The following is a 25,365-nucleotide window of genomic DNA, read 5'->3' as shown; positions in this document are numbered from 1 at the left end:
ACAAAAAAAAAAAAAAAAAAAGAGTCCCAGAGAAAAGGCAGGGCAAGGTGGAACCATGAGGTTGTCCCAGCCAAAAGAAGCCTACTAGAGAAAGATTATCTGGAAGCTGCACACACAGAGGCAGGGAAAATACTATCTGAGGCTGCTTCTCCTTACACAATGAGGTAGTCATACAAACTCATCCAAGCTGTCTGCCCAGGGTTGACTTGAGGAACAGAAACAGGCATGCACAGCTGCTATTTTCAAGCAACTTACCCAACTGCTATGTAAGATTTTGCTTCAGAAAGCTGTGCTTGCAGTCGCTTTAATCCACTTGTGTCACATCTCTCTGGAAGAGTCCAGCAGTTGTGCTGGAAGAGTCCACCAGATGAGCTGATGTGGTTTGGAGCGGAGCCTGGGAGCAGTTACTCCAGGCTCCCAGGTCTCTGCAAAAGGAATACATCCCAGGAGGGGCAAAATTCTGTTCAGCCATGAAGCTGGCATGGAGGAAGAGTCAGAGCAGCAGCAGCAGGGCATCTCTCATGAAACCAGAGCCCAGAAATCCAAGTCTTCACTTCTTCCTGAAGAAGTCACACTGAGGCACTCCATTGTTCTACATCTCTGCCCTTCCCCAGGATTATTCCCTTCCATGCCAAGCTCTCAGGTTGTGCAAGCAGCTTCCTTTTGCTCATTAATTCACATCAAAAGCATGTCTTCCTAATAGATGTGTCAGTTCTGTGCAGTACTACATCTTCCCGAGTACTGGGATCATCAAAACTCACAATGATCAAAATGACAGGTTGTGCTGGATTATCTCTGCAGCTCACAGAGGCAGGCTTTGAACACCGAGTCCCTCCCAGGTACCAGATGCACATCACGTGTCTGCAGTACAGCCCGTGTGTCTGGGCTTAGTCAGCACTGAGGTACCACATCAAAATCAGGTGAAGGTTTCAAGCTTATATTTAGTAGTTAAACATCTGTAATTTTTCCTTCTATGGTTTGTGATTCATGGTGCGAAGAAAACATTCTACAAGTGATATATGCAAGTTATAGCTGAGGAACATCTCTCTTTGGACAGAGATGTAAATGTGGAACTGAGGGTGCTGGGAATCACCGCACAGCCCCTGTGAGAGCTTGGCTCAAGTTACTGTCAACAACTAACCACACTTTCTTGTTTGTAAAGACTCTACAAACCAATAGCAGCCATTTCCAAAATAATGAGGACACCAGTTTCCTTCTTTGGCCCTGTCTTTCCCACATCACAGCCACAAGCAGACTGTACTTGCAAACGGAATGGGAGGCTGCCAGTCAGAAAGTCACAAAAAGAAGTCCAGTGCAGGAATCTGCTGCAAGGATGCCTTTAGCAAGGAAAGAGAAATCCTGGTCCTGAAAAACAGCTGACTATCCAACATTCACTGCTTCTTCCTAGTGCTGTTTTTTCCCTTTCTTCTATATGCACCTTTACTGCATTTCCCCTTTTTTGGTCTCCTGTTTTCTTTGCAGCCAAGGGACTTTTTGCTCTATTTCACCCAACCCACTCCCAGTTCCACTCCCACCTGCCTGGGGCCACTGCTCAGCCACTGACCCACCACAGGCAGGAAGGTCACTGCTGCTTCCAACATACGCGCTGCAGATCCCTCATCCCTCTTGAACACTGCAAGCTACCAAGCCAGCCAGAGCAGGAGGGATGCAACTGGAGCGGTTGTGCAGCCACAACCTGCTCCTTTCTCTCCATCTTCCTCCTTGGTTTTGCCACCTTCCCCACCCAGGCAACAGGGAGCAGCTCCTCTCTGCCAGCAAGGTATAGCACAGCACCGGCCTGTGGGAACAAGGGGAACTACAGCTGAAGGCCATGGAGAACCAGCATAAACCATCAAACCAGGAACTTGCTTGCATGGATTTGTCTGCAGCACGCATGAGACAAAAGCTGACTGTTAGGTATTTCTGCATGCATGTGAGCATTCAAGAACAAGGATGAGACAGCTGGCCTGGCTATGGCTCTTCCTCTGCAACTTAATTTGTCCAACCAGGGAAATACAGTCACACCACAGCATAAGAAAATAGAGTGAGGCCAGGGCAGCAAACGGTCTGTTACATTTGCTCAGCTAGGCAGAAACAAATGCCAGGCTTGGGCTATTTGCTATCCACAGCAAATTAGTGGTTCAGTGACTTTTTCTGGGAGGCTGAAGGGGAAAGGTTTTCTTTGATACTTAACTTGTTACAAGTATTGCCAGCTCTGCAGAAATACTTTACTCCTGCTGGACATAGAACTGCACTTGGACTGATGAGTTTAACAACCTGCCAGACACAAGGGGTAAAGCCCTAAATAAATCACAACAAATGAAAATACTGTTAGCAGTTTCATAATTTAATGAAAAAGTACTTGTAAAAAGGGGACATCTGAAAAAGACCGAGTCCATCTTGGAAAATTGAATATATATATATTTATATATATAAAACAAAATGCAAAAACACAAAAAAAAATTGACAAATAAGGTTAAGAGGTAATACTTCAAACAGTTAGCCACCGAACACACAATAAAAACTAGCAAATGCACTTTGGGAACAATACTTGAGAACTACATAACCAAGGGCTCCTTCATATATCTATTAAAATCATGTAAAATTAGCAAAACCATTGCCCAGACTGGAAACAACTGAATTAATTACCCCAGAAGAGCAGAAATGCTGAGTTTTGCTGAAGCACCATTTTCCCTCCCCTCTGTCATACGCTGCCAGTCACAAAATAAGAGGAACACTTTGCTGACCTCCTAGATCAGTGTTCCCAATACAAGCTTCATAAAATTTCATGACCAGTGAGAAAGGATTACTAATAAATATCGAAGGAGAACTAAGAGAATCAGAACTGGAATACAAATGAGCAACATTTGTTTACTTATTCTGAATGACCCATGGCTTAGAACACAAAGCATTTCCCATTAAAATAAAATATGTGGAAACCTAAAATGCTACTGCATATTTACACCAAAGAAATCGTTTTGAAGATACAGCTCTAGAAAGATCAATTACACAAATATACATAAAATCAAGAAGTGGAAAAAGAAATTATAAAAATTAAGATGCTTGAAGCAAACAGAGCAGAACTGCCAAGTATGCTTTTCTTTCTTCTTAATTATTATTTCACAACTGAGAAGTCCTGCAGCCCCTGACCTGCTAGTTCTATTGCAACTAGGGAGATTTCAAAGTCTAAAACAAATCTGAAAGTGTCGTTGCCATTTCCCAAGCTAAAAGCAATAAATTAAGATGATGAAGAAAAGCAGGTTGTGGTTTGGATTCTGCATAGTCATCTTCATGCTGGGTGGGCAACACCTTTTGTTTCTACACAAAATAAAACCCTCAACAGAAAGGAGGTGGATGACGTGCCTTACACAACCTACGGCCTGTTTCAGCCAGCAGTGTGGGGACAGAGGATATGGCATATTTATGAAATGTACAGCATTTCAGAGAAAAACAGCACAGTTACTTTGCTGATTGATAGGACACCATCTGGAAAGCAAGAAGGTTGTATGCATTTGAACAAAAATTCCCTGACACTGAAACAAATGGAAAAAAATCCCTTCCCTTCTTGCTTCTCCAGTCCTGGCTGAAATTTAAGCGCTACTTAACAACTGCTAATTGTAAAGGACAGACAAAACAGTGTTAGTTTGGGAAACAGCAACTGATCCAGAGGTTGAAAAGTAGTTTAGTAACAGGATAGATTTTCAGAACAGAAAAAAAGCTACTCCAAATGATGACTGGCTAAAATTTTACAGACCTCGATGCCAGAAGTAAGGTTCTTATGCCTGCATTCAGGCAACCAGGGTTGAAAATTTGAGCCTGCAAAAGAAGTACCAGGTACAAACACCTCTGGACATGAAATCTCAGTTTCAAGAGGAACCTGGCATCACCGGTGATTGCCTAAGAGTAAGTGTCAAATAGCATTTTTCTTTGAAGTAGTACATCTACTTTTGTAAACACTATCCACAAAATTAGCCATCTGTACTTGTTAGCTGGGTAAAATATTTACAAGTGCATCCCACAACAAGCAAGTATGTACAGAGATTAAAAAAATTGAAGTAATAGAAGTTGTATATTTACAAAGTAAGCAAATTATTGTGAAGAGAAACACAACCTTCAGCAAGAGCAAGGAACAGGGGCACGGCTAGAGGTCAGCGAGTTTGGCAGCACAAGCGACGCCTGCTTCCACCCTCCGCAAGGAGCCTGCACACACCACTGCAGCTCAAAGTCTCCTGCAGAACAGGATCATCACTTAGTAGTCACTTTGGGCCTGATCCAGCAGAGCACACTGGCATGCGCTCAGAGATCGGAGTAGAAACGTTCCCAGGGGGAAACCAGCAGGACTTTTCACATGCTTAACTTCCCAACGCATCTGCATGTGCATTGCTGGATCAAAGCCTTACTGAACGTGCCACATGAATGCAGTTTCAGTGTCTCTGTCTGCACTTTTTTGCAACACATTAGAGCAATGCAAGGACTTCTTTAATACCTGTCCACTACCACGAGATGGACATAACACGAGCACACTGTCTGGCACATAAACCGGCAAGGGGGAAGCAGTTCCCTGGATTTACACGAAGAGTAACTGCTTTGTGCTCTCCCAGATGTTACCGTCTAATTAAAACACATCCACTTCCACATGACTTTGCAATAACAGAGTCAACCTTGCGGAGACTGCAAGCCAATTCACAGTTGAACAGAACTACTGATTTCTCTCCCCTTCCCCTATCCCCTATCGCAAATCTTCCTAATGTAGGTCCTGGACTATTTTCTGGAACCTTTTGATGCTGAGCTTTGCACTGGTACACTGGAATACATAAAGGCTGAGTCACCCCGTGGGGGCTTCTAATCACCTTTGTACGGAACTGTGAGAAATCATGTTCTTTTTGTTTCTATTGTGACAATCTCTTCCAAAGTCCTTACTTGGGCTTTCTCTCTCTGAGCTACCTCGTCTTAACCTCACTTGCTCTTTGTTTTCATCACTTTCTGCTTCAGAGTCACTCAGCTCTAAGTCAGGACAGTACCCATCGTTGTCCTGGTACGGAGCACCTTCCAGTGTCTGCTTGCTCCACAAACGGTCTTTTGTTGCAAGTCTTCTTGTTGGCTTGTCACAGCACCGGAGATCTTCTGTGGTCCTCACAAGGCTGTTGGTAGCCTCTTTGAAGGACCGACTAAAATGTTCTATGGTGGACTTTCTGAAACTGCTCTGGCTGGCCAAGTGAGCCGTGAGCACGGACTCTTGCTCATAGGGCGTCTGGCTGGAGCTGTCTCTCTGGCTCACATCTCCAGCCCTGCCCATCAGGCCATTAGACTTTGTTGCCAGCCTTGAGTTATCCTGCTGCACCCGCCCATTCCCAATGGAACCCTGTCCGTGCAAAGCAGCCTGGAGGGCTAAGGGCTTCCCGGACGGCTGGCCCCGGTGAAACTCCAGCATCTGTGTGGGGCCAGAATCCTTTGCCTCACCCCGAGGCTTTCCAATCCCTGTCAGCAACCCATTACTTCTGCTCTCATGTTGATACCTGGCATAAGATTTTGCTTTAATCTCAAATGATTCCTTTGACATCGGCACGCTCCGCTTGCCGTAAACAGTGCTGTTGTTGTCAGGAGAAAGCGGTCTGTTGCCAGGCTTCAGCGAGTTATTTTTGCAATCTCCTAGTGCTGACTTGGGCATTTTTAACTTCAGGGTGATCCTGGGAGGTGGGTAGAACAGTGTATTCTCTAGTGCACTTGTCAGGGTATGGCCTACAGCAGAAAGACACAAGGGGAGAGAAGAAAAAAAAAAAGCTTTTTTTAGAAGAGAGTAATTGTTTTGTTATCTATAACAAGTCTTACAGTCCATTAGAAGGTCATTCAACAATAAGAAGCATTTGCAAGCAATTAGAGTGAAATTATTTTAGGACATTAAAGAGAAGCTGGGATAATGAAAATTGTTCCAAATTATTCACCGTTTCAGAATTTAGGTAAGCATTTTAGCATTTCCATTAAAAACAACAGCATGCCATTTTTAAAGGGCTTTAAGCCAGTGAATCGAACCAGTTTTGAGATATGACTGAAGTAGTTCCAACAAAGCTATAAAAAAGGTTCATATTCAGTTTTGGATGGAGAAAAAACAATGCTTCAAACTGAGTTCCAGTTTGGACTTGGTTCAACTCTCTGCTTTGTATTATACAATTCTTTACACTTTAAAAGTCTTTTCACCCCACTATATTAGTCTTTATGATATTATATGCATACAGAACCCATTGCAGAGCAGCTATCAAGCTTGTCCAATAAGCATTACAAAAGCACTTGTATTAGAAAAGTCATAAAATAAATTTAGTAGACATTTCTAACGAAATCACAGAATCATAGAATGGTTTGGGTTGGAAAGGACGTTAGAGATTATCCAGTTCCAAACCCCCTGCCACAGGCAGGGACACTTTCTACTAGAACAGGCTGCTCAAAGCCCCACCCAGCCTAGCCCTGAACACTGCCAGGGATGGGGCAGCCACAGCTTCTCTGGGCAACCCGTGCCAGTGTCTCACCAGCCTCATAGTGAAGAACTTCTTCCCTGTATCTAATCTAAATCTCTGCTCATTCAGTTTAAAGCCATTTCCCCTTGTCCTGTCACTGCATGCCCTTGTAAAAAGTCCCTCTCCAGATTTCTTGTAGACCCCTTTTAGGTACTGGGAGACTGTTCTAAGGTCTCCCTGGAGCCTTTTGTTCTCCAGGCCCAGCACTGTAAATGCAGTTACAGAAACCCAAAGTGCTTTAGAATACTGCTGCTTCACAAAGTTCCAGTCTGATCTAAAACAGTTTAAAAAACCCACCTTGTCAGTACTAATGAAACCTGTGTTTCAGAGGTAGAGAAAAAAAAACAAGCAAACAAAAAAACCTCGAAGACTTCATTCTTAACTCATTAAAACGTAATATGTACCCTGAAAGAATTAAAAAAAAGTAACTGCACTGTAATATATACTCTTCCTCTTTCCAAATGGTGTGCTCCTTATTTCAAAAGGGTCGCTATAAGAACAAAGGGCAGAGTGGGGTTTGGTACATCAGCATTCCTAACCAGTTACCATTCACTCTTAAAAAACAGAAAACTTAAACTCTTTTTGAAGGAAGGAGAGTAATTGCAGATGGCAATCTAAGAAATGCCTCTTTGCAGTGCTCATCAAGCATGCGAGGCAACAGGAGAACAGTGATTCCCATCAGTCATTCTTCTCTCTTGCCTGAAGGAACCAAGCGTGACAGCAAGCAAAAAGCCTTCTCAGCTGGAGGACCAAAGAGCAGGGCAGAGCTTGCTGTGGGGAAATAACCATAAACCAGAGGCCAAAGGAAGCAAAAACCTAGAGATCGCCACCAGGCTGTTTCTGCCATCTGGATGCCACAGTGATTGATAAGTAATAGGAATATACCACAAACAGCCATAAAATCAAGAAATATTGAAGTACATATTTTAAGAAATTAGAGTCTTGTGTGTGTTGCTACTTTCACTGACTGCGTACTTGAACAAAGTTTTTAAAGGCAGACTTACAGTGTTAAAAACACTAAGCAGGAACATAAAGGGAACACTTTTTTTAGTTTAAATACAGACAGAATGTGTAAAAATTTTACATTTGTGTGATTACCTGCAGCAATTTCCTGATTAATGAGCTGGACTTGCAAATTGAAGACCTGTTCATGTACTTTACTGTGAGATAACTTCAGTTTCTCTCTCCTGCTTACCATGTAGCAGAGATTTCTTACCTACAGAGGAATAATAGGAGACTTAATAGGCAATACAAAAATAAATCCCAACATAGTTATAGAAAGTGCATCAACAACAGAATTTAAACAACATTATGTGTAAATCCCTTGGCAAAGTTCTTGTGAATATTACTGAGCATATGTAACTAAGAATAAAAAAAATACCCTGGATTTTTTCTTTTTCATTGCCAATTTAATGAATGCCTTGAATATATTCAGCAAGACAGTAGAAGACGTTTTCATGTATAAGAACAGCAAGCAGAGTTCTAGTCAAAAGAAAAGTAAGCCATTTCTAAGACCTGCTTGTCTGCAACCTGCTTCCACTGTGTACAATGCTGGGGATGTTACTGCTGGCAATACTGGATTCTCCCAGAATTTCCCTGCAAAATGTTTCATAGAATGCTTTTTAACGGCTAAACTATGTTTTTTCTCCTAAAATTAAAAGAATACTCTGGCTTCTTGTGCAATACACACATTCTGGATAACCCATTTTGCAATTTAGTTTTTGACTCCATTGCAGGCTCACAAAGCTCAAAAAGGCCAAGTGCAAGGTCCTGCACCGGGGTCAGGGCAATACCCAGGATCAGTACTGGTTGGCAGATGAAGGGATTGGAGAGGCCTGGATGAGAAGGACGTGAGAACTCTGGTGGCTGAAAAACAGGACATGACCTGGCAATGTGCGCATGGAGCCCAGAAAGCCAACTGTATCCTGGGCTGCATCAAGAGAAGAGTGACCAGCAGGCTGAGAGAGGTGATTCTCCTCCTCTGCTCCACTCTGGTGAGATGCCACCTGCAGTACTGTGTTCAGCTTTGGGCCCCCAGCACAAGACAGACATGGAGACACTCATGTTGGAGTGAATCCAGGAGGGCCACAAGAAAGGTCAGTGCTGGAACCCCTCTCCTCTGAAGAAAGGCTGAGAGTTTGGGTTACCAAGTCTGGAGAAGAGAAGGCTCTGCAGAGACCTTGCTGTCTCCATGGGACAATAAAGAAGCCTTTTGTTACATGAAAGGGAATTATAAGGAAAAGAGAAACCAGGGCGTGTAGTGACAGGACAAAGGAGGATGGCTTTAAAGTGAAGGAGGGTAGGTTTAGATTAGATACAAGGAAGAAATTCTCCACTATGAAGGTGGTGAGGCACTGGAACAGGTTGCCCAGAGAAGCTGTGGCTGCCCCATCCCTGGCAGTGCTCAAGGCCAGGCTGAAAGGGGCTTTGAACAATCTCTTCTAGTGGAAAGTGTCCCTGCTGTGGCCAGGTGGTCAGACTAGATGATCTTTAAAGGTTATTTCCAGTCCAAACCATTGTGTGATTCTGTTTCACATAATTCTGCTTTCACTATTTGTTTAACAGCAGCATTTCCACCTAATGTAACGAGAACAGGAAGAGACACTGAAAGTTCTTGATACACAGTTAAAAAAGCTTTCAGAACACAGAAACAGTTTAAGGGCTGGCTGAAAGATGTTTGCCAAGCATGTCTCCCCCAGCACTCAACTTCATCTGTTCAGAACTGGGACCTCTCTCCCCAGAAAGGAAATTCCAAGATCCCCAAATTCATACTCATCCCACAATGTAACCCAGTACAGCCTTGTGGCATGAGAAGTTCAGAAACTGAGACAGATGCTTCCAACTGTGAATTACCTCCACTCAGAATAAGCATTATCAACAAAACCTGATGCAAACAAACTACTTGCAAAAACAAGAAGAAAAAGTTTGAAACGGCCTCTTGGAAGAAAAACGCCCCAAAACCACAACCCTCCATTTGAAGCATGTTATGGGGTTTTAATTAAATTTTTTTTTTAAATAAAGATCCATAGCTGAAGTAGTCCTGGAAAAGGAGATCGAGATTGATAATGACTAGATTCAAGACAACAGTTACATCAAGAAGGGGAAATCTTGGCTCTAACATTTATCTCCCTGTATTTTCATGTTCTTCTCTCCCCAGTATTGTTTTCCCTTTTCTTATAACACTATTTTCTCTCTTTTGATTTTCCTTCCCCTCTCCTCTCCAACATCTCTGAATCACAGCTATCACATATACCTTATTTGTTACCTTTTTTATATTCACTATCCCTAAGCACCTGAAAACTGCAGGTGTCACTGGACTAAGAAGGGACCGCTGTTGACAGCCTCTGCAGCAGGCAGGGCAGCATACTGAAGATCTGAGTTGAAAGCTTTGTTTTCTTTATTGTAATTTTTGAAATCATCTCCCTATGTTTCCCTCCATTCCCACTTCTCTCTACGAACAAAGACCTCGCTCACCTGCAAACAGGTTTTCAAAACTGTACCAGTTAATTTCTTACCCTCTCTAGGTCCTGCCTCAAATGCATGAACATCCTCATGCGAGTATGAATGCTATCTTCTTTTGGCTGCACCAAGCCATTTTCTTCATCCTCCTTGGGAGGAAACAATGGTTTGTTAAAGTTACTTTTCCGCTTTAATTTCCAGTAATTGTAGATGAAGTCTACAGCAAGTTTAGGAAGGCCCAGTTCTGCTGCAACATCCTCCACTTTAACTAGTGAGTAAAACTCTTCTTCCAGCTCTCGGAGTTTTTGGGCTCGCAAACTGGTTTTCTCACTCTCTATTTGCTTCTGGTCCGACATGCTTTTAGGGTGCTCATCAATGTCAGGTAGCGAATTCTGTTTGTTCTTGCTGTGCTTTAGACAGTACGACTTAAACTTGACCTCATCACCGTCATCCAGGATGGTTTTCATCTCTAAGCTATGCTCAAAGGCACAGGTGACATGAAAGGCAGTGATGCAGCTTTTCACAGAGCACTACAGACAAAACAAAAAACCTTGATCAATAACAGTAGCAACAAACCAGGAAAAAAGGACAGAATTATCTTAACTAAAGTCCATCCCTACAAAACTTATTTCCTAAGCACTCTTAAACATTCTGTTGGTCTCTTTGAAGCTGGTACCACCCAATTCAGTATATTGTTGTTTGTGAACAATGTTCAACAGAAGAACTTTTCTATCCATCTCTGACCCACACTGTAGCAGTCCTTATACATCTCAGCCTTCTTTAAAAGAAGGCAACTCAAACTCACTCCTAAATCTCTGTGTTAGTGAACTAATTTGATAGTAAACAGCTATGAAGAAGTATGCATACTATCCACAGTCATCTGCATTATAAAGCATCTCTGAACACACAAAGAACAAAATGCAAAACCAAAACTGCCCTTCTCACATAGATGACACACTACATAGAGTCACCAGAGGACAAGTACATACCTGTATGCAAGCACCAGTTTTCAGTTTGCATAAACTACACACTAGAGCCCATCGACTTGGTGGAATGTGAGACACCTTTGTGATTGGCTCCATTCTTTCTGGGCAAGCAATACTAACCTGTAAACATTAAAAAAAAAAACAACCAAAAACAAACAAAACAAAACAAAACAGCATAGAAAGCAGTTATCAAGGCAGTAGAAACAAGCTCTCAATTAATACCAGATGAAGAAATATGACCACACATTTATCTCACTGAGAGATCTCTATGTGCTCATACTTCTCAGCAAGGGACCCTGAAAGATCCCACATGAAAACAGTACTGTGGAATCCTACTAGTTTAACCTGGTGGCTATAAGTTGTAGCTCTTCAAAACATTTGAGGCACCTGCAGCATGTCCTGTTATGAATCAGTTGACAGACTGCAATAAGTGATGCTTATTTCCCCTGTGCTACTTTTACAGGTCTAATTTAAAAGTATCAAAATGCAAGCTTATCAGAACAAAATAGGAACACTTACTCATACTTACCCATATAGTTTCTTTTTTATGATCCACAGATCTGCTACAGTAGCTACTCCCGTCAGCCCCCAGTTTAGGACAGAACCAGATCTACCAGCCAGCAGTCAGGGAAGGCTTTGCTTCCCAGTTCTGCCACTACTCTGAGCACTCCCAGTGCAAACACACTTTCCTCACTACAGGTTGCATCAAATATTATTTGAGAAAGAATACAACAAACTTCTCTTACTGCAAAGCACAGTATGTTCTCTTGTTCAAGTTTTCACATACTTAGTCTGGATGATCCATTTGTCTCTGGTAGACCAGATTATGGATATTAATACTAAAAGAAAAACTGATAAGCACAGGATACCTTTTCCTATTCTTTGTTACACTAACGTCCACATATCCTTTGTGACAAATTTCTCAGTTGCTTGTTGTCCATACTGGGAAGTAAGGACTGTCCCCCATAAAGCGGACACCAAAACAGACATAAATTAGCTGTGTGGGCATCTCTTGAGCCACTCCTGACAGACAGAGTTTAACTAAGAGCACAAACAAAAAGCTGGCCAGCTCTGAATGACTGACATGCAGAACTGGACCAGTATGAGAATGGCACATGGCAGAAGATTTCAGTGAGGGAACTGTTCTGTCCCAAGAATTCCAGTCTCCAAAAGCTTGGATTTTGATGCTTACACTGCACTTTTTGAATATAGCAGTTGGAGAGCTGACTGTATGTTTGGAGAGTTGAATATATGCTTTGGAGAGCTACCTGCCTGAAGCAGAAAAGAAAATGCAGATTCTAGTTGGGAAGATCATAATTTTTATGAACAATTCACCTGAATAGAACAGACTTGTATTTCCAATGGTGGGACAGGGGCCTATTCTCAAAGGGGTCATATCCAAGAATTCAAAGAAGAGAGGTTCCTAGGTCATACCCCATGGCACTATGAGGCCAGTATAACACTGATTTCTTAAGAGAACAGTTAAGGCTGAGATCTGAATGGCAATTTTTTTCTTCTTCTTCTAGAACACTTGAGCATTATGCTGCAATAATTTTCAAAGATTAACTCCATAATATGACTCCCCTAGGGAAATCCAGGTTATATGAATTGATTTAGCATGTGATAATTAGTTGACTTCACAAGAGCCAGCAGACTAAGCTGAATTTCCTAGCTCCTCTCTGGAGATACATCAGCAATCACTTGATGCACATATTAATTTTAAAACCTGCTTAATCCCTGAAAAGGGAAGGATTTGTTTCAGCAGACCTCCTTGGTGAGGCTGAACTATTCAAAGATAGCAGTGCTAAGTTCATAAAGTCCAAGTGTCATAGTTGCTATGCTCAAGCTGAGTAATTCTGTTACTCTCTTTGTACCACTGCATTGCTCTAAGGATCACTTAAACCAGGTGGAAGACAGGCTTGCAAGAGATTACCTGGTTTATTTCAACATTTTAAAAAGTTTATCAGCAGTTCATGAACGAATAACATATATTGACTCAAACAGGATTTCTCATTGGTTTTATTATAGTACTTCACCCTTTAGATCCCCCAGCTGAAGCCACATCTTTTGTAATATACTGAGGTCAACCTCCTGTATTCATTTCCAGAAGTCTTTATTAGGAAGACAGATGCTTCAGAGAGGGCCCAGGTTTTATCAGATAAGGAGAATAAGCAGGCCATATGTGATGCCCCCATCAGACAGAGATGACAATCTGTTGTGGCCTTCCTATAAATTGGTGGGTGACAAAGCTGTCTCTGGAATGCTTGAATGGTTCCACAATATTATGCCTAGCACTCCCAAACATCATAAAATGTAGCTTTTTCACTTCCAAAGTGAGCCTAACTTCATCAACCTAACTTGACCTTCCTTGAACCAGAGCTGGTTCCAAGTTGCACAGGTATTTCTGAAACGTTCTACAAAGATTGACTAGAATTCTCCTTGTGGTTACCACTACACAAGGATGCAAGACTTTGGGAATTAAAGGATTTGATCATCTTGTCAGGTTATCTATATTCCTTTCAAAAACAAAACAGATTCTTCAGTGATTTTTTTTTTTTTTTAATGGAGACTGGGTAATACCAACTTTCCACCATGCTTCCCAGCAGGATCTGGGAATTGACACAGACCTTCTTGTCCCTCTCTGCCCTTTTAATGCTCTCCCAGCTCCTTCACCAGAGGGGACTCAAGGTCAGGAAACATTTATGTTGGAAATACTGTCCATTCAGCTTGTAGTGCTGCCTGTTTATATTACCCTACTCTGTAAAAGCACAAAGAGGAGCTTACAGAGTCAGGTGTGATTTATTTATACTGGCCTCATGCTGTCTGCATGCTTCTGATGTTCCTAAGAGAAGAGTCAAGGCAAAGTCTGTTTTAACTTCACTGCTCCCAAGGGATATAGAGGGCAGAGAGGCCAACATTTATCGTTCTCCAAAACCTTCTATGCCAAGGCAGAAATTATCCATCTGCTGTAATATGTAGCTTTCCTGTTGTTTCTGCACATTGTATCTGTTGTTACATTTGACTGCTGTACTCTGAAGTGTTAAGAGTGGGATAGGGTGAAGACAAGGGGCTGTTGAAATCTCTTCTCTGTGACTGCTACGTATATCCGCTGCCATCTCAACTGCCACCATCCTGTCCTCTGCTCCCCTGCTAACCCGCCACAAGCAGCTACACAAGTGCACAATGATCTGCACCAGTGGCTGGAGCACAGCCACTCAAACAGCAGCTAAGGATAGTCAATTTGATACACATCCAGTTGTAGCAAGGAAAAATAACTTTCTGCTTCAGCTGACCCCACACTGACTGAGGGAGGACGTAACTGTAATGGGTGGTCTAAGGCAGAGAAGGACCTTGAATTTCAAAACACTCATCACAGTTTTCCGGTCTCAATGTTCCCATTTTTTAAAAAGAATGCTTTTTAAGAAAACATGAATTAGACTACACATTTACACCAGAGGCAGAAGAGTATCACAAAACCATAGAATGGTTTGGGCTGGAAGGGACCTTAAAGACCAGCTGGTTCCAACCCCCTGCCACAGGCAGGGACACCTTCCACTAGACCAGGTTGCTCCCAGCCGCGTCCAGCCTGGCCTTAAACACTGCCAGGGATGGGGCAGCCACAGCTTCTCCGGGCAACCTGTGCCAGTGTCTCACTACCCTCATAGTGTAGAACTTCTTAATATCTAATCTAAATCTACCCTCTTCCAGCTTAAATCCATTCCCCCTTGTCCTGTCACTACATGCCCTTGTAAAACATCTCTCGAGATTTCTTGTAGGCCCCTTTAAACCAGCAATGAGTACACCCTTCCAACTTCCCCATCAGTCAAGTGAGGGTCAAGAAAGTCTTTCAACAGCATTAGCTCACCAGGAAGGGAGGGAAAAGCATTTTAAGACAGTGCTGAATGAGCTAATGAAGGAAAATACCTGGTGCAATTGCCTGCAACAATGCTAGCCTGTACCTGGTGACTCAGGAAGTCCCTCTTTGAAACTTCTACCAGAAGGCACAGACATGTTTATGACCTATTCCTCTCTTCATTCTGTCTTACTCTATTTTGTTAGGGCCACAAGAGGAAATGGCAGTGATTTTAGAATTTCTCTGTTTCTTTTGGGGGAGTTTCAGTGTGCTACTGTCTTTCACAGAAGAGAAACAGGCATACGAGAATACACATTCTTTCCTAAAGTATCTATCCCCAGGTGTTCAAATTCTGGGTTTTCTTGTCCCCTGTAGCATGTGAGGCCACAACTCTGCAGAAGGAACTGATCTGCCATTTTAGCGGATTCCCAAAGGTTTTTCTGGCTTCTCCTATGACTGAATTGTTTTACAAGTGACAACACAGAACACCAGGAGACAGAATGGATCCAAGAGGCATTTCCCACCCCTACTGCCAGGTGTCATTTTCTTGCTATGCCTGACACACTAGGCACTGGTGTGGAGGGGAGGAGGTGGCCGAGGCCTAGAGCCAGTGAAAAGGCTGTGGGAGCAGCTGGATGTGAGGTCTCTCCCAAGCAGCTTCTCCCTCAGCCGCAGGGAAGGTGAGCAGGCAGCACAGGCTCCTGCCCTGCCATCACCTGCTTCCCAAACCTACCGGCTACACATCTGCTGGTGAGAGCATCAAGGCAATCACATGCAGGAAGGACCTCCTGGGAAAAACCATCTGCTCAAATCCAAAAGAGCCTCCAGCTAAGACACTTCAGCAGAGGAGGAGAAGTCAGAAGGTTGCTTTACTTATATATTTTATTAACTCCAAAATAAACCGCTTGGTTTTGTTGGTTTTTTTTTTTTTCTTCAACTCCACTCTTCTTAGAGGTTGAAGAGGTGCCAAAAACCAAAGCAGGCCTAAAGGAAAAGTGCAACTGCAAAGATAACCTCCTTGAAAAGCAGATATGTGCCTGAGACAGAGCTAGGAACAACTACACATTGCATCTGATTGCTATGCTAGAAAAAAATAGAAAACAAAAAAAACCCTAGAATCTTATCATCTCCCTCAAAGTTTCGCAAACAGGAGGCCTGGCTGCTCTTGGCAGCAGAATGCTCAGAAAAGAAAGCATCCATCCCACTGATGTCATGGTGCCAACAGACTTGGCTAATGCCTCATATTAAACCACCCTTTAATGGATTTGTGGATCTTACCAGAGAGAAAACAGAAATATTCCAAGTACAAAATTAAACAAACCCCAACTATACAGGAATGAACATTCGATTTACAGAACAATACTGTTATGCTAAACTTGATTCAAAATGGAGGAAGAAGTTTAAAGTTTCATTATGAAACTCTAACACATATTTATACACAGATATATTTAAAAAGCCTTTTCTTATAAAATATGACATAGAAGATAGATACTTATCTCCCCACCAAATCTAGTTAAAAAAAACACAAAAAACCACAAAAAAACCCTAACTATAAATGTTTTAATATATCCTCTGCAGATAATGCAATGAGGTGGTTCTTTAAAACAAAAACAAAAAAACAAAAAAAAAAAACGAAACCAAAAATGATGTATTTATGCAAACCATACACCTAACTGAATACACAAATTCAGAAGAGAAAAAACAACAAAGATGCATTTGTGTGGTTAACACTAGCTTACATCAGTAATTCTTTCTAGCAGGTAGCTCTGATACCATGACAACACCAAGAAGTGACTGCCGAGTAAATGGAGGGGACAAAGTTATTAATTAATGGGAACATAAGCTGGACTCTCTCCCAGTCTTCACAGACTGTGCAGGCTCATCAGAATAAAGCCCAGTATTAAGCCAGAGAGATATCTTAAATCATGACATGAAGGCAGAGGAAGGAACAAGAAGGAGTCTATAACGCAGAGGAGTCTATAACGCAAAAGAGGAGTCTGTAACGCAAAAGAAGAGGCAGAAATTAAGTGTTTACCTCTGGAATCCAGAGAGCACAGCTCACATGTGCCCACTTGGTTCCTGTCCTGGTAGCTTTCATGGCACCTCCTCTTTTGGGACACAGGAGGCACTGAGGATGTATTCCCAGGACACAGGTGCGGCACAACCAACTCCCTTCAGGTACTTTTAAGATTCCATAGCATGCCTTGGAGGAAAACATAAATATTGAGATAATATGAATAATGAAAACTAAATGTTGAGATCATTATGCTGAAATGATTTCACACTGAGCATTAATATTCACACAGAAAGAAGCTTTCAAATAGTTAAGGCACTGTTTGGCCTTTACTTAATCCTTCTCTAGCTTCTTTACCTTAAAATGAGTCAAGTGATCAAAGAGATAAGCAAGCAGCCTATAAAGCAAAGACTTTTTATGCTGGTTTCTTTTCAAGTGTGCTTGCAATATTTGTTTATGGTGTAAAACATACCCACTGTGACTGCAAAACACCACTGGCTTTAAGAACCTTCATCTTTCCTTTTAGAGATTTAAATTTCCAAAACAAAAACTGTTGCCATCTCTTTAAATTAGCTTCTGCATCAACTACTTCTTTAAAATCACAATTTCCTACTGCTATTAACTTTACACTGTAACATAAAATTCTATTTAGATGTGATGGGATATGAGTGGCTTGACTGAAGACCATTTCCTGCAACCTTAAATTACCTTTGTGGTTACAGTTCTGTGAATTGTTTGTTACTTTAAATATTTATATAGTATCACAACAAAAAACTACAGCATATACTGAAATTATGGGGTGCTGGGTTTTATGACTATTTCCTGAGTACTGCACTTGAGACATTTCTCATTTTCCAAGGGCTTACGTTTTCCTAGGATTGAGAATTAAAAACAAAAAAGGAAAAAAAACAGAATAAACAAACCTGCTTTCTAATTCAAATTCCTAGCGGTTCTTGATGGCTAACCACACATGTACCTATACATATCCTGCTGTACATATATACACGCATAACAAGCTGAGTGGATCTAAAATCATGGATGCCACTAAGGCCTAACTCTACCTAACCACTCCAAATACAAGCTCTGTCAAAAGGGTGGCTTTCAGAAGAAATCCCACCATTCCTAACACTGTCTCTGAGAGCAGTAACTTGAAACACTCTGTAGAACAGGATTAACTGCAACTAGTCTTTCAGATTCAAATCTAGTATAAAATTTCCACACTTGACTTCCCAACCTTCTGATTGTAAGAGCTAAGTATTTAATATGAGGAGATACCATAAAACATTGCACATTATGTCAGGCTCACAGAGAGGGGGACTTTCCTGAATTAAATTCTGCAAGACTCACTAGTCTAAAAGCTATTTTGATGTGGCGACTGCTGCAAAAATCAACAGGGGGAGCTGTAATCTAAATGTTACAAATAATTTTTTTCTCCCTTATGCAGCACATTCCTACCAGCATCCTTTCTGTTACTAAAGCAGAAGTGACATTACACCTAAGATCACATTTAGGGGGTTGGAAATGAACAGAAACTATTTTCTGATTTAATCCAACTAATAAGCAGAGGAGGCCTAGACTACTAAACCAGTAATTTCACAATGTGTTTGAGCCAGCACGAGAAGGTACCATGAAGGAGGAAATTTCTCACACTCCCCCCTCCCTCCTAACTGTGCAATGACAAACAGACCTGAGGCTATTTGGTGAACCAGAGCCAATCCAGATTAAAAATCAAATGATTTTGTTGTTGTGGGTAGGATTAGCCTTAGCCCAGACATGCTCCCCAGTTAGTTTCAGTCAGATCCAGCACAGGTCAGGAGCTTGGAGGCAGCAGGCCATGAGATCAAGCTCAGCTGCCAGCAGGCAACCACAAGCCTCCTACTGCAAATTCATCATTACTTTTGAACAGACATCAGCAGAGGCTGAAGCAGGCAGCCCAGCTGCCAGCCCTATTCCTGTCACTGGCCACATTACTGGCACTCGGTTTCATATGGCAGCTACACACAGTGAATCAGATCGGGAAAGCAGCTGGGCTGGAAGCCAGCCCACTGCAAGCAGGAAGATGACAGCTCCTTTTTCAGCCAGGTATGTTTACTGGGTATTACATGCAGTTGGTACAAAAATACACTAAAAAACCTTCACAGTCCCGTCTCAATTTATAGCAAAAGCCCCTTCCAGAACAAGATGAACAGAAACTACAGGATTCATATTCCTTTTTTGATTACAAGGATACCTCTGCCTCACTATACTGAGCCCAGTCAGTGTAAAGTCTTGGCTACGTATGAAACATTATAAACGTGAGCAACTTTCAGACTGAGAGCACAGTTATTGCAGGTGCTTACACCTTCTAAAAAGGTCAGTCTGTTAAAGTGCCTACACATACATGTGGTTTCAGATGGCTAGATTTGGATACCCCCCATCTGAACAATTAACTAGTCAGTCAAGGAGGAAAAACCCCAGCTCTGAAACAATGATCTTTAGGTTCTTCACAAATAGGCAAGCTAGAATTTCCTGCCCTGTTTTATCTTCAAAAGCAGGTTTAATTACAGGGGGAAAACTGTTATGGTCACAGAGTACTTGCAAGTCCCCAAAACATCTAATACCAGTTCAAATTCCACATTCGCCAACATCAACTAAGATCCCAGGACCCTAGGACACTGTCAACATTTCTGCAGGCACTACTAACCTGATGGACACAGATATTACACTTGTCACAAAACACCATGTCATTCCCATCTTCACTGTCAGGGGACCGGCACACATCACAGATGACATCTTCATCATATTCAATACCTAATCCTTCTTCAGTCTCAATAGCGTGATTCATGTTCTCATGACAATGCCGTTCCAACACTTCAATCGTCTTCTCCATTGTGTTTTCATCCAGGGGCCCACATCCTGCAACACAGAATAGGGAAGGGGAATTAAAGGACAGTCAGGTGCCTCTGACAGAGTCCGAGATGCATGAAGAGAGAAGGATAACTTCTAGCAGCTACAGCAGTAGACATGGCATCCTCCCCCATCACTCTTACTAAAACTAAAAAATAATAAAAATAGAAAACCTTTTCCACTTACTGGTTAATTGCAGATTTATTTTATAAATAAGCTAAGAACTACTACCTGAGTAAAAGTTTTTGTATATATAACACAAGACTGGGACCTTGAAGAAAACACAACAGCACAAGAGACAGACAGCAGTTGCTCTAACTCCTAACTGCTCCCATACAACCTTTCCTTCATCTCCATCACTAAGAAACACTAATATTTTTTTGTTGCTGTTTTGTGGGTTTTGTTGTTGTTTCTTAGGGTTTTTTTATTTTTTTTATAAAATAGCAGATAAATATACTATTTGCAATCCATACTACCTCTGTTCACTTGAACACTACACATGCTCTATACACTTACCACTAATTAACACAGTGTAAACAGAACCACATAGAAAGGATTTGCTATGAGACTGGCCTTCAGCTTGCAGCTTCAGGACACACGCTTAATACAAAACTCTACAATGTTTACAGCTACAAAAAACCTCCAAACTGCATCCTCTCAAAATATCAAAATCCTCACTCAAAAATGATGCTGCTGCCCATAGTTCACTATTTACTCAGACTTTCAAAGGCTGGGATACTCACGTGACATTGCTGTCAGAGGCTAACATTTTAACTCCTGGACTATGCACAAGAATAGGGCTACTAATTTTAACTCCTTGTCACAAACAAACAGAGATGGAAAAGATAAATGACTGTTGATAAAAAGTATCTTCTACTATTAAACTGTTCTCCCCAATGCTTGGATATTTTTTCAGTCCCTGAACAAAAAGAACTGCAGAACTGTTCAGATGGAAGGCACCTTCAGAGGGCTCCAGCCTAGTCCCTGGCTCCAAGCAGTCAATGGTGAATCTAGACAAGGATGCTGCTCAAGAGATGTATTAGCCAGATCTTGAAAAATCTCCACGGATGGAGATCTGGCCCCCAGAAAAGCTTTTGCTAACAGCATTCCTGTATGCCTGGGAAGCTTGTTCTTGCTTCTGCCTCTTACATACATCCTTTGGCACTGGAGCTCAGTCATGAGTTCCCTTCTTCAACAAACTGGTCTCCTGACATATCTACTTTTTCTCCTCAATGTGGATTGATCTCTCCTGTGCTTGGAGGAGACTGTCCTTAAAGTCCTGCTAGCTCTCTTCAACAGTTTCAACTTCAAAGCTGCCTCCCAGATCCCATCTGCCAGTTAACCAAATAAGGAGAAGATCCAGGACCACAAGGCTACTTCCTCTCTTCACTTCCCTCGGGATCTCAGTCACCACAATTTCATAGCCACTACACCCAACACTGCCATCGATTAGCACATCCCTACAGGTTCTTCCTTGTTTGTGAACAGCAAATCCACGACATGCCAAATACCTCTCTTTTGCCCACCCGTCCTTCCTAAAGGACCTGTAATCACCCATGGAAGAATGTCAGCCACACATGCTATTCCAACACAAGTCAGTTATTCCAGAAATAATTCCAAGATTATTTTCCACAGCTCACTCGACCTCATAGCCTTCTATACCGCCACTTGCATGGAAAAAAGAAAAGTTTACTTAGCTGATTTTAAATGAGCTAACATGTGTGAAACTTAATTACTCTGTTAAGAACCCAGCATGCAAGCTCCTCAGAACTCTGAATTTGTAGCAGTAATATGTTCAAGTTTAAGAAATGAAAACATCTGCTTTTACTACATTAAATTTTTTAACTTTTGAAGTCCTAAAATCAACTCCATCTGGTGTGGGATAATCTCCTCCTGCCTCAGCCTGCAGAAGCTGCACATGATTTTGGATGTGATGAAGTTTTTCGGCATAACAGGTAAAATATAAAGCATTAACAGATGAAGCAAGTAATTACTTTAAGCATTTCTTCCTCCTGTTTTTCTCAGCCTTTCCATTCAACTCTTATTCAGCAATCTTTAAGAGATCTCACACATCCAACTACAACTCAAACACCAGAAATTAACCACTGCTTTTAAAATTAGAACATGTTGTAAAATTACCCATTTCTGTAAGCTCTTCATTTAGCTCCTGAAGCCAAAAGATGTCCATGTCATCCAAGTCATAGCGACAGACAGATTCTGCCAGTTCCAAAATGTTGATGTAACCTGGTTCTGTGGGTTCTTGGCTGGAACAGTGGATGTATTTCCTGGGTCGTGTATACAGTACTTCTTTCACCTTTTCAGCTACAACCCTAGAATGAAAGTAAAAAAACACCACCACAAAACAGAAATAGAGGGTTATAGCTTTTTAAGACTCATCCTTGAAAGACACAAAATGTTTGCTAGAAGTGCAAAGAAACCTTGTGTTTCACAGATTTTAAACTAGCCAGTAAACATAGACAGGCTACAGAGATGAGAGTCTGTAAATGTCATTTCTTCACACAAAATGTGTTAACGTGTGCTACGTACACAGAATCCTTCTTAAAATGTAAGCCTGTGCATATGATTTTGAATTTAACAAATGCTACTACAGCGATGATGCAAGTCCTTTTGAAACCCACAGAAAGTATAATGCATAAAATCCTGCTACAATCTTTTTTCTATATTCTTCTTAAACGTTAGAAGGAAGTCTTGCCAACTGATTTCTTGAAAATAACAGCTTTTTCACAAAAACTTAATTTATTCTACTGCAGTGTGTGTGTAGAAATGCTTGCTCTTCATTTGGGATAAACAGTCTACCCGTATTTTGTAAATTACTTTATCCACATTACTAAAGCATTATTTTTGTTATGTAAGAACCATCCTGATGCCAAGAAAAAACGTAAAGGGGGAAAAACCAGCTAAAAATCATCCAGGAAGCAAGGAAGAAAGATATTGCTGTTTTCAATCTTTCAATTATTTTAAGAGATAAAACTCAGCATTTGATCAGTAAACTAACCTATGGAAATGGAAAAATTGACCTTACCTAGATAAGGTCAATCTTTCCCTGACTTCAATGCAAGAGGACTTGCATGTGAAAGGAAGCCAGGGAGATACTGACTGGAACAGTGCCATGCATGAGCAACTCTGCATGCTTTCTAGCACTAACCTTCCACAGGACAAGGAAAAAAAGAAAAAACAGTGGGAAATTAGGCAAGTAGAATAAAGAGGGAACAGGCAGCACTCAAACAGCATCCTACATAGTTCTTACTGGACAATGAGAGTTGTCAATGTCAGTACAGTGTTCTGCCATTCTTCCTCCCCCTTCACCTTGCTCATTTTTTCATCTTGTTCCCCTGTGAGCTTTTCTTTTCTCTGGTCCAGCCAAATCTATAGCATTTTTTTTCTTCTAATGTAATACTGCTGATATGAGATGCAATATAGTTATTTTTAATAACTTGGTACTGACAATAGCCCAGTAGAAATTAAATTATGCTGGCATCAGTGCTTTCACTGGACAATTCACTTGTCTCAAAGACCATGCTGGCAACAACATTTCTGTGTTGAAACACACTCTGTTTGCCCCAGGAAGAGTTGCAGGACTAGTGTTATGTTTTCCTAGTCTAAGGTTATTTATCTACCAAGATCACTGATTTTCTATAATGTTAAGCAGCAATTTTTGGCAAGAGATGGCAGAAGGATTAAGGCTTTGGCAATAATAACTAAAATTACATGAACGAGTAACTTTACAGGGTATCAGTAACTACTGCATGCCTCCTGCTCTGTTATCATCATGCTTTATATGGAAGCCTTTCAAATAACACGTATAAGATTTGGGTTTATTTTTAATTTATTAAACCTGCCATACTCAAATGAGAAACTTTTTAATCCATAACACTGTGTGACTCAGGAGAGAAAAAAAAACCTTTTTAAATTCACAGTGTAGATGCTATAACAGTGTACAGACAGAACCAGATCTGAAGTGCCACAGAAATGTTTTCCAAATTGGTACTTGCTTGGTTTAAGAACATGCCTGAAGGCTGCTGCATTGGAGGTTTAAATATAAGAATACAGAAAAGCTGACTGCATTTAGACAACCTATTTTTGAGAGAGCATCTTCTCCAAGTTGCTGTTTTGCGTTTTGTGTACGTGATCTGCATCTGATTGTCATTACCTGAGGGAAGGCTGTGGAATAGTTTCTGGACTGGCTGGAACTTGAACCCCTTTCTCCCATTCTTGTTTCCATGTGTCCGCAAAGATATAATATTCATCAGGGTTAACATGGTGAGAATCTGGTAGTTTCATGGCACTAATGAGATCCTTGCGGAACACCTGCAAGAAACACCAGGGAAAAGAGTGGCTTGAGAAAGTGCACTGCACTAAAAGAAGCAGTAGGTATTTTTCTTAATCTACATTGAAACAATGCATATACCTTGATAATTTTTTTAAAAGAGTACCAAGACACAAACAGGCTTGAAATTACTCAGATTAGCAGTTCAGTGTATCACATGCAGTATGACAAGAATTTTATGCTAACTCAAAACCACGCTGATGCCTAAAGGCTAATCAGACGGAAGAAGGCTGCTAGAGGTGACCAGGGAGAAGGGACAAGAAGCCTGCTTCTGATTTAATATTCCTCACCATATCACTTTCAAACAGCTTATTTTACTTGCCAGTCTGTAGGCTTTACCCCAACTTAGATGCAAGGTAGCATATCCTTCTCTTTCACCCAGTTTAGCTATTTTAAACTGTCATATTCATCACGGGCTATGAAGGTTGCCATGGCAAAATTGATGCATAGGCACTTGTTCATTTCTTAAAACCACTTGAAGATTTACTGGTCAGGAATTCCATGATCAAAGATGAACAGCTGCCTTTGCTAAAACACAAGACCTTTGCTGCTCTGTGTCCGAACACCAGCAGTGCAGGCACAGCAACACAACCTCGGCATCCTTTGCAAACCTAGATGATGAAACATGCTACTGCGAAACAAAGCAAACCCATCAGTGACAAACCTCAGCCATAACATCCAGCTCTTGGCTCAAGAGGATTAAGTTTTTACAAACATACAAACACTGTTATCAGTCATCTCAAAGCTTACTTAATGGCAGTGTCTGTCAAATACAGGTGCATACAATTTAAATAAAGGGCATATGCATGCTTTGTGGGTTTTTTTTCCTCTACTGCTACACTGCACCAGCAAAACAGTGACTATGGCTTAGTGTTGGGGAGACATCACGACTAATTAGCAGTATTATCATAATGAGAAATCAAACCCTCCAAGGGCAATAAAACAAGACAGAAAATATCCCTGCAATAAGCTGTGGCAGGTTGAACTCTCTTCTTATTAATTCAGTTTTATAGTTAGAAGAGTAATAAAATATCTGAGAGCCAAGTATCTTTGTGTACCCTTTTCAATTTGACAGCACCAGACCGGTTATGCATACTACAAAAATTCTCAGCTGTTCCTGGAAATCATCAAGAAAACATTATTAAAAAAGGTTCTATGCTAAAAACAGGTATTGAAACAGGCTGCCAATAACTTGGAACATCGGTGTTACTTCATTACGTCCTACAAGCACATCTCACATGGACTGCTGGGAGAGCAAACTGACCAAGGGAATTCAAAACCACAGACTCAAGGCTCTCTTATTTGCTCCT

General features: G+C 41.4%; 1 protein-coding gene across 8 annotated transcripts in view; it reads right to left on the bottom strand.

Moving 5' to 3' along the window:
• Nucleotides 1-2,326: 2,326 nt before the first annotated feature.
• The window catches only part of JADE3 (jade family PHD finger 3), a 67,713-nt gene continuing 44,674 nt past the window's right edge, over nucleotides 2,327-25,365 (bottom strand). For all 8 annotated transcript variants that reach the window (XM_057404495.1, XM_057404498.1, XM_057404502.1 and 5 more), the window contains 8 exons: nucleotides 23,879-24,036; nucleotides 21,847-22,037; nucleotides 19,505-19,716; nucleotides 16,843-17,010; nucleotides 10,958-11,074; nucleotides 10,025-10,498; nucleotides 7,608-7,725; nucleotides 2,327-5,739 (listed from right to left, as the gene is read on the bottom strand). In XM_057404495.1, the coding sequence (XP_057260478.1) occupies nucleotides 4,847-5,739; nucleotides 7,608-7,725; nucleotides 10,025-10,498; nucleotides 10,958-11,074; nucleotides 16,843-17,010; nucleotides 19,505-19,716; nucleotides 21,847-22,037; nucleotides 23,879-24,036 (2,331 nt within the window). In that variant the 3' untranslated portion in view covers nucleotides 2,327-4,846. The remainder of the gene's footprint in view (nucleotides 5,740-7,607; nucleotides 7,726-10,024; nucleotides 10,499-10,957; nucleotides 11,075-16,842; nucleotides 17,011-19,504; nucleotides 19,717-21,846; nucleotides 22,038-23,878; nucleotides 24,037-25,365) is intronic.

Source organism: Pezoporus wallicus, unplaced genomic scaffold (assembly GCF_028554395.1).
Source record: "Pezoporus wallicus isolate ANWC-B61680 ecotype Strahan unplaced genomic scaffold, APGP_CSIRO_Pwel_v1 contig_5787, whole genome shotgun sequence".
Lineage (NCBI taxonomy): Eukaryota > Metazoa > Chordata > Aves > Psittaciformes > Psittacidae > Pezoporus > Pezoporus wallicus.
The sequence above is the reverse complement of the archived record's forward strand: the minus strand, read 5'-3'. Positions and strand labels throughout refer to the sequence as shown.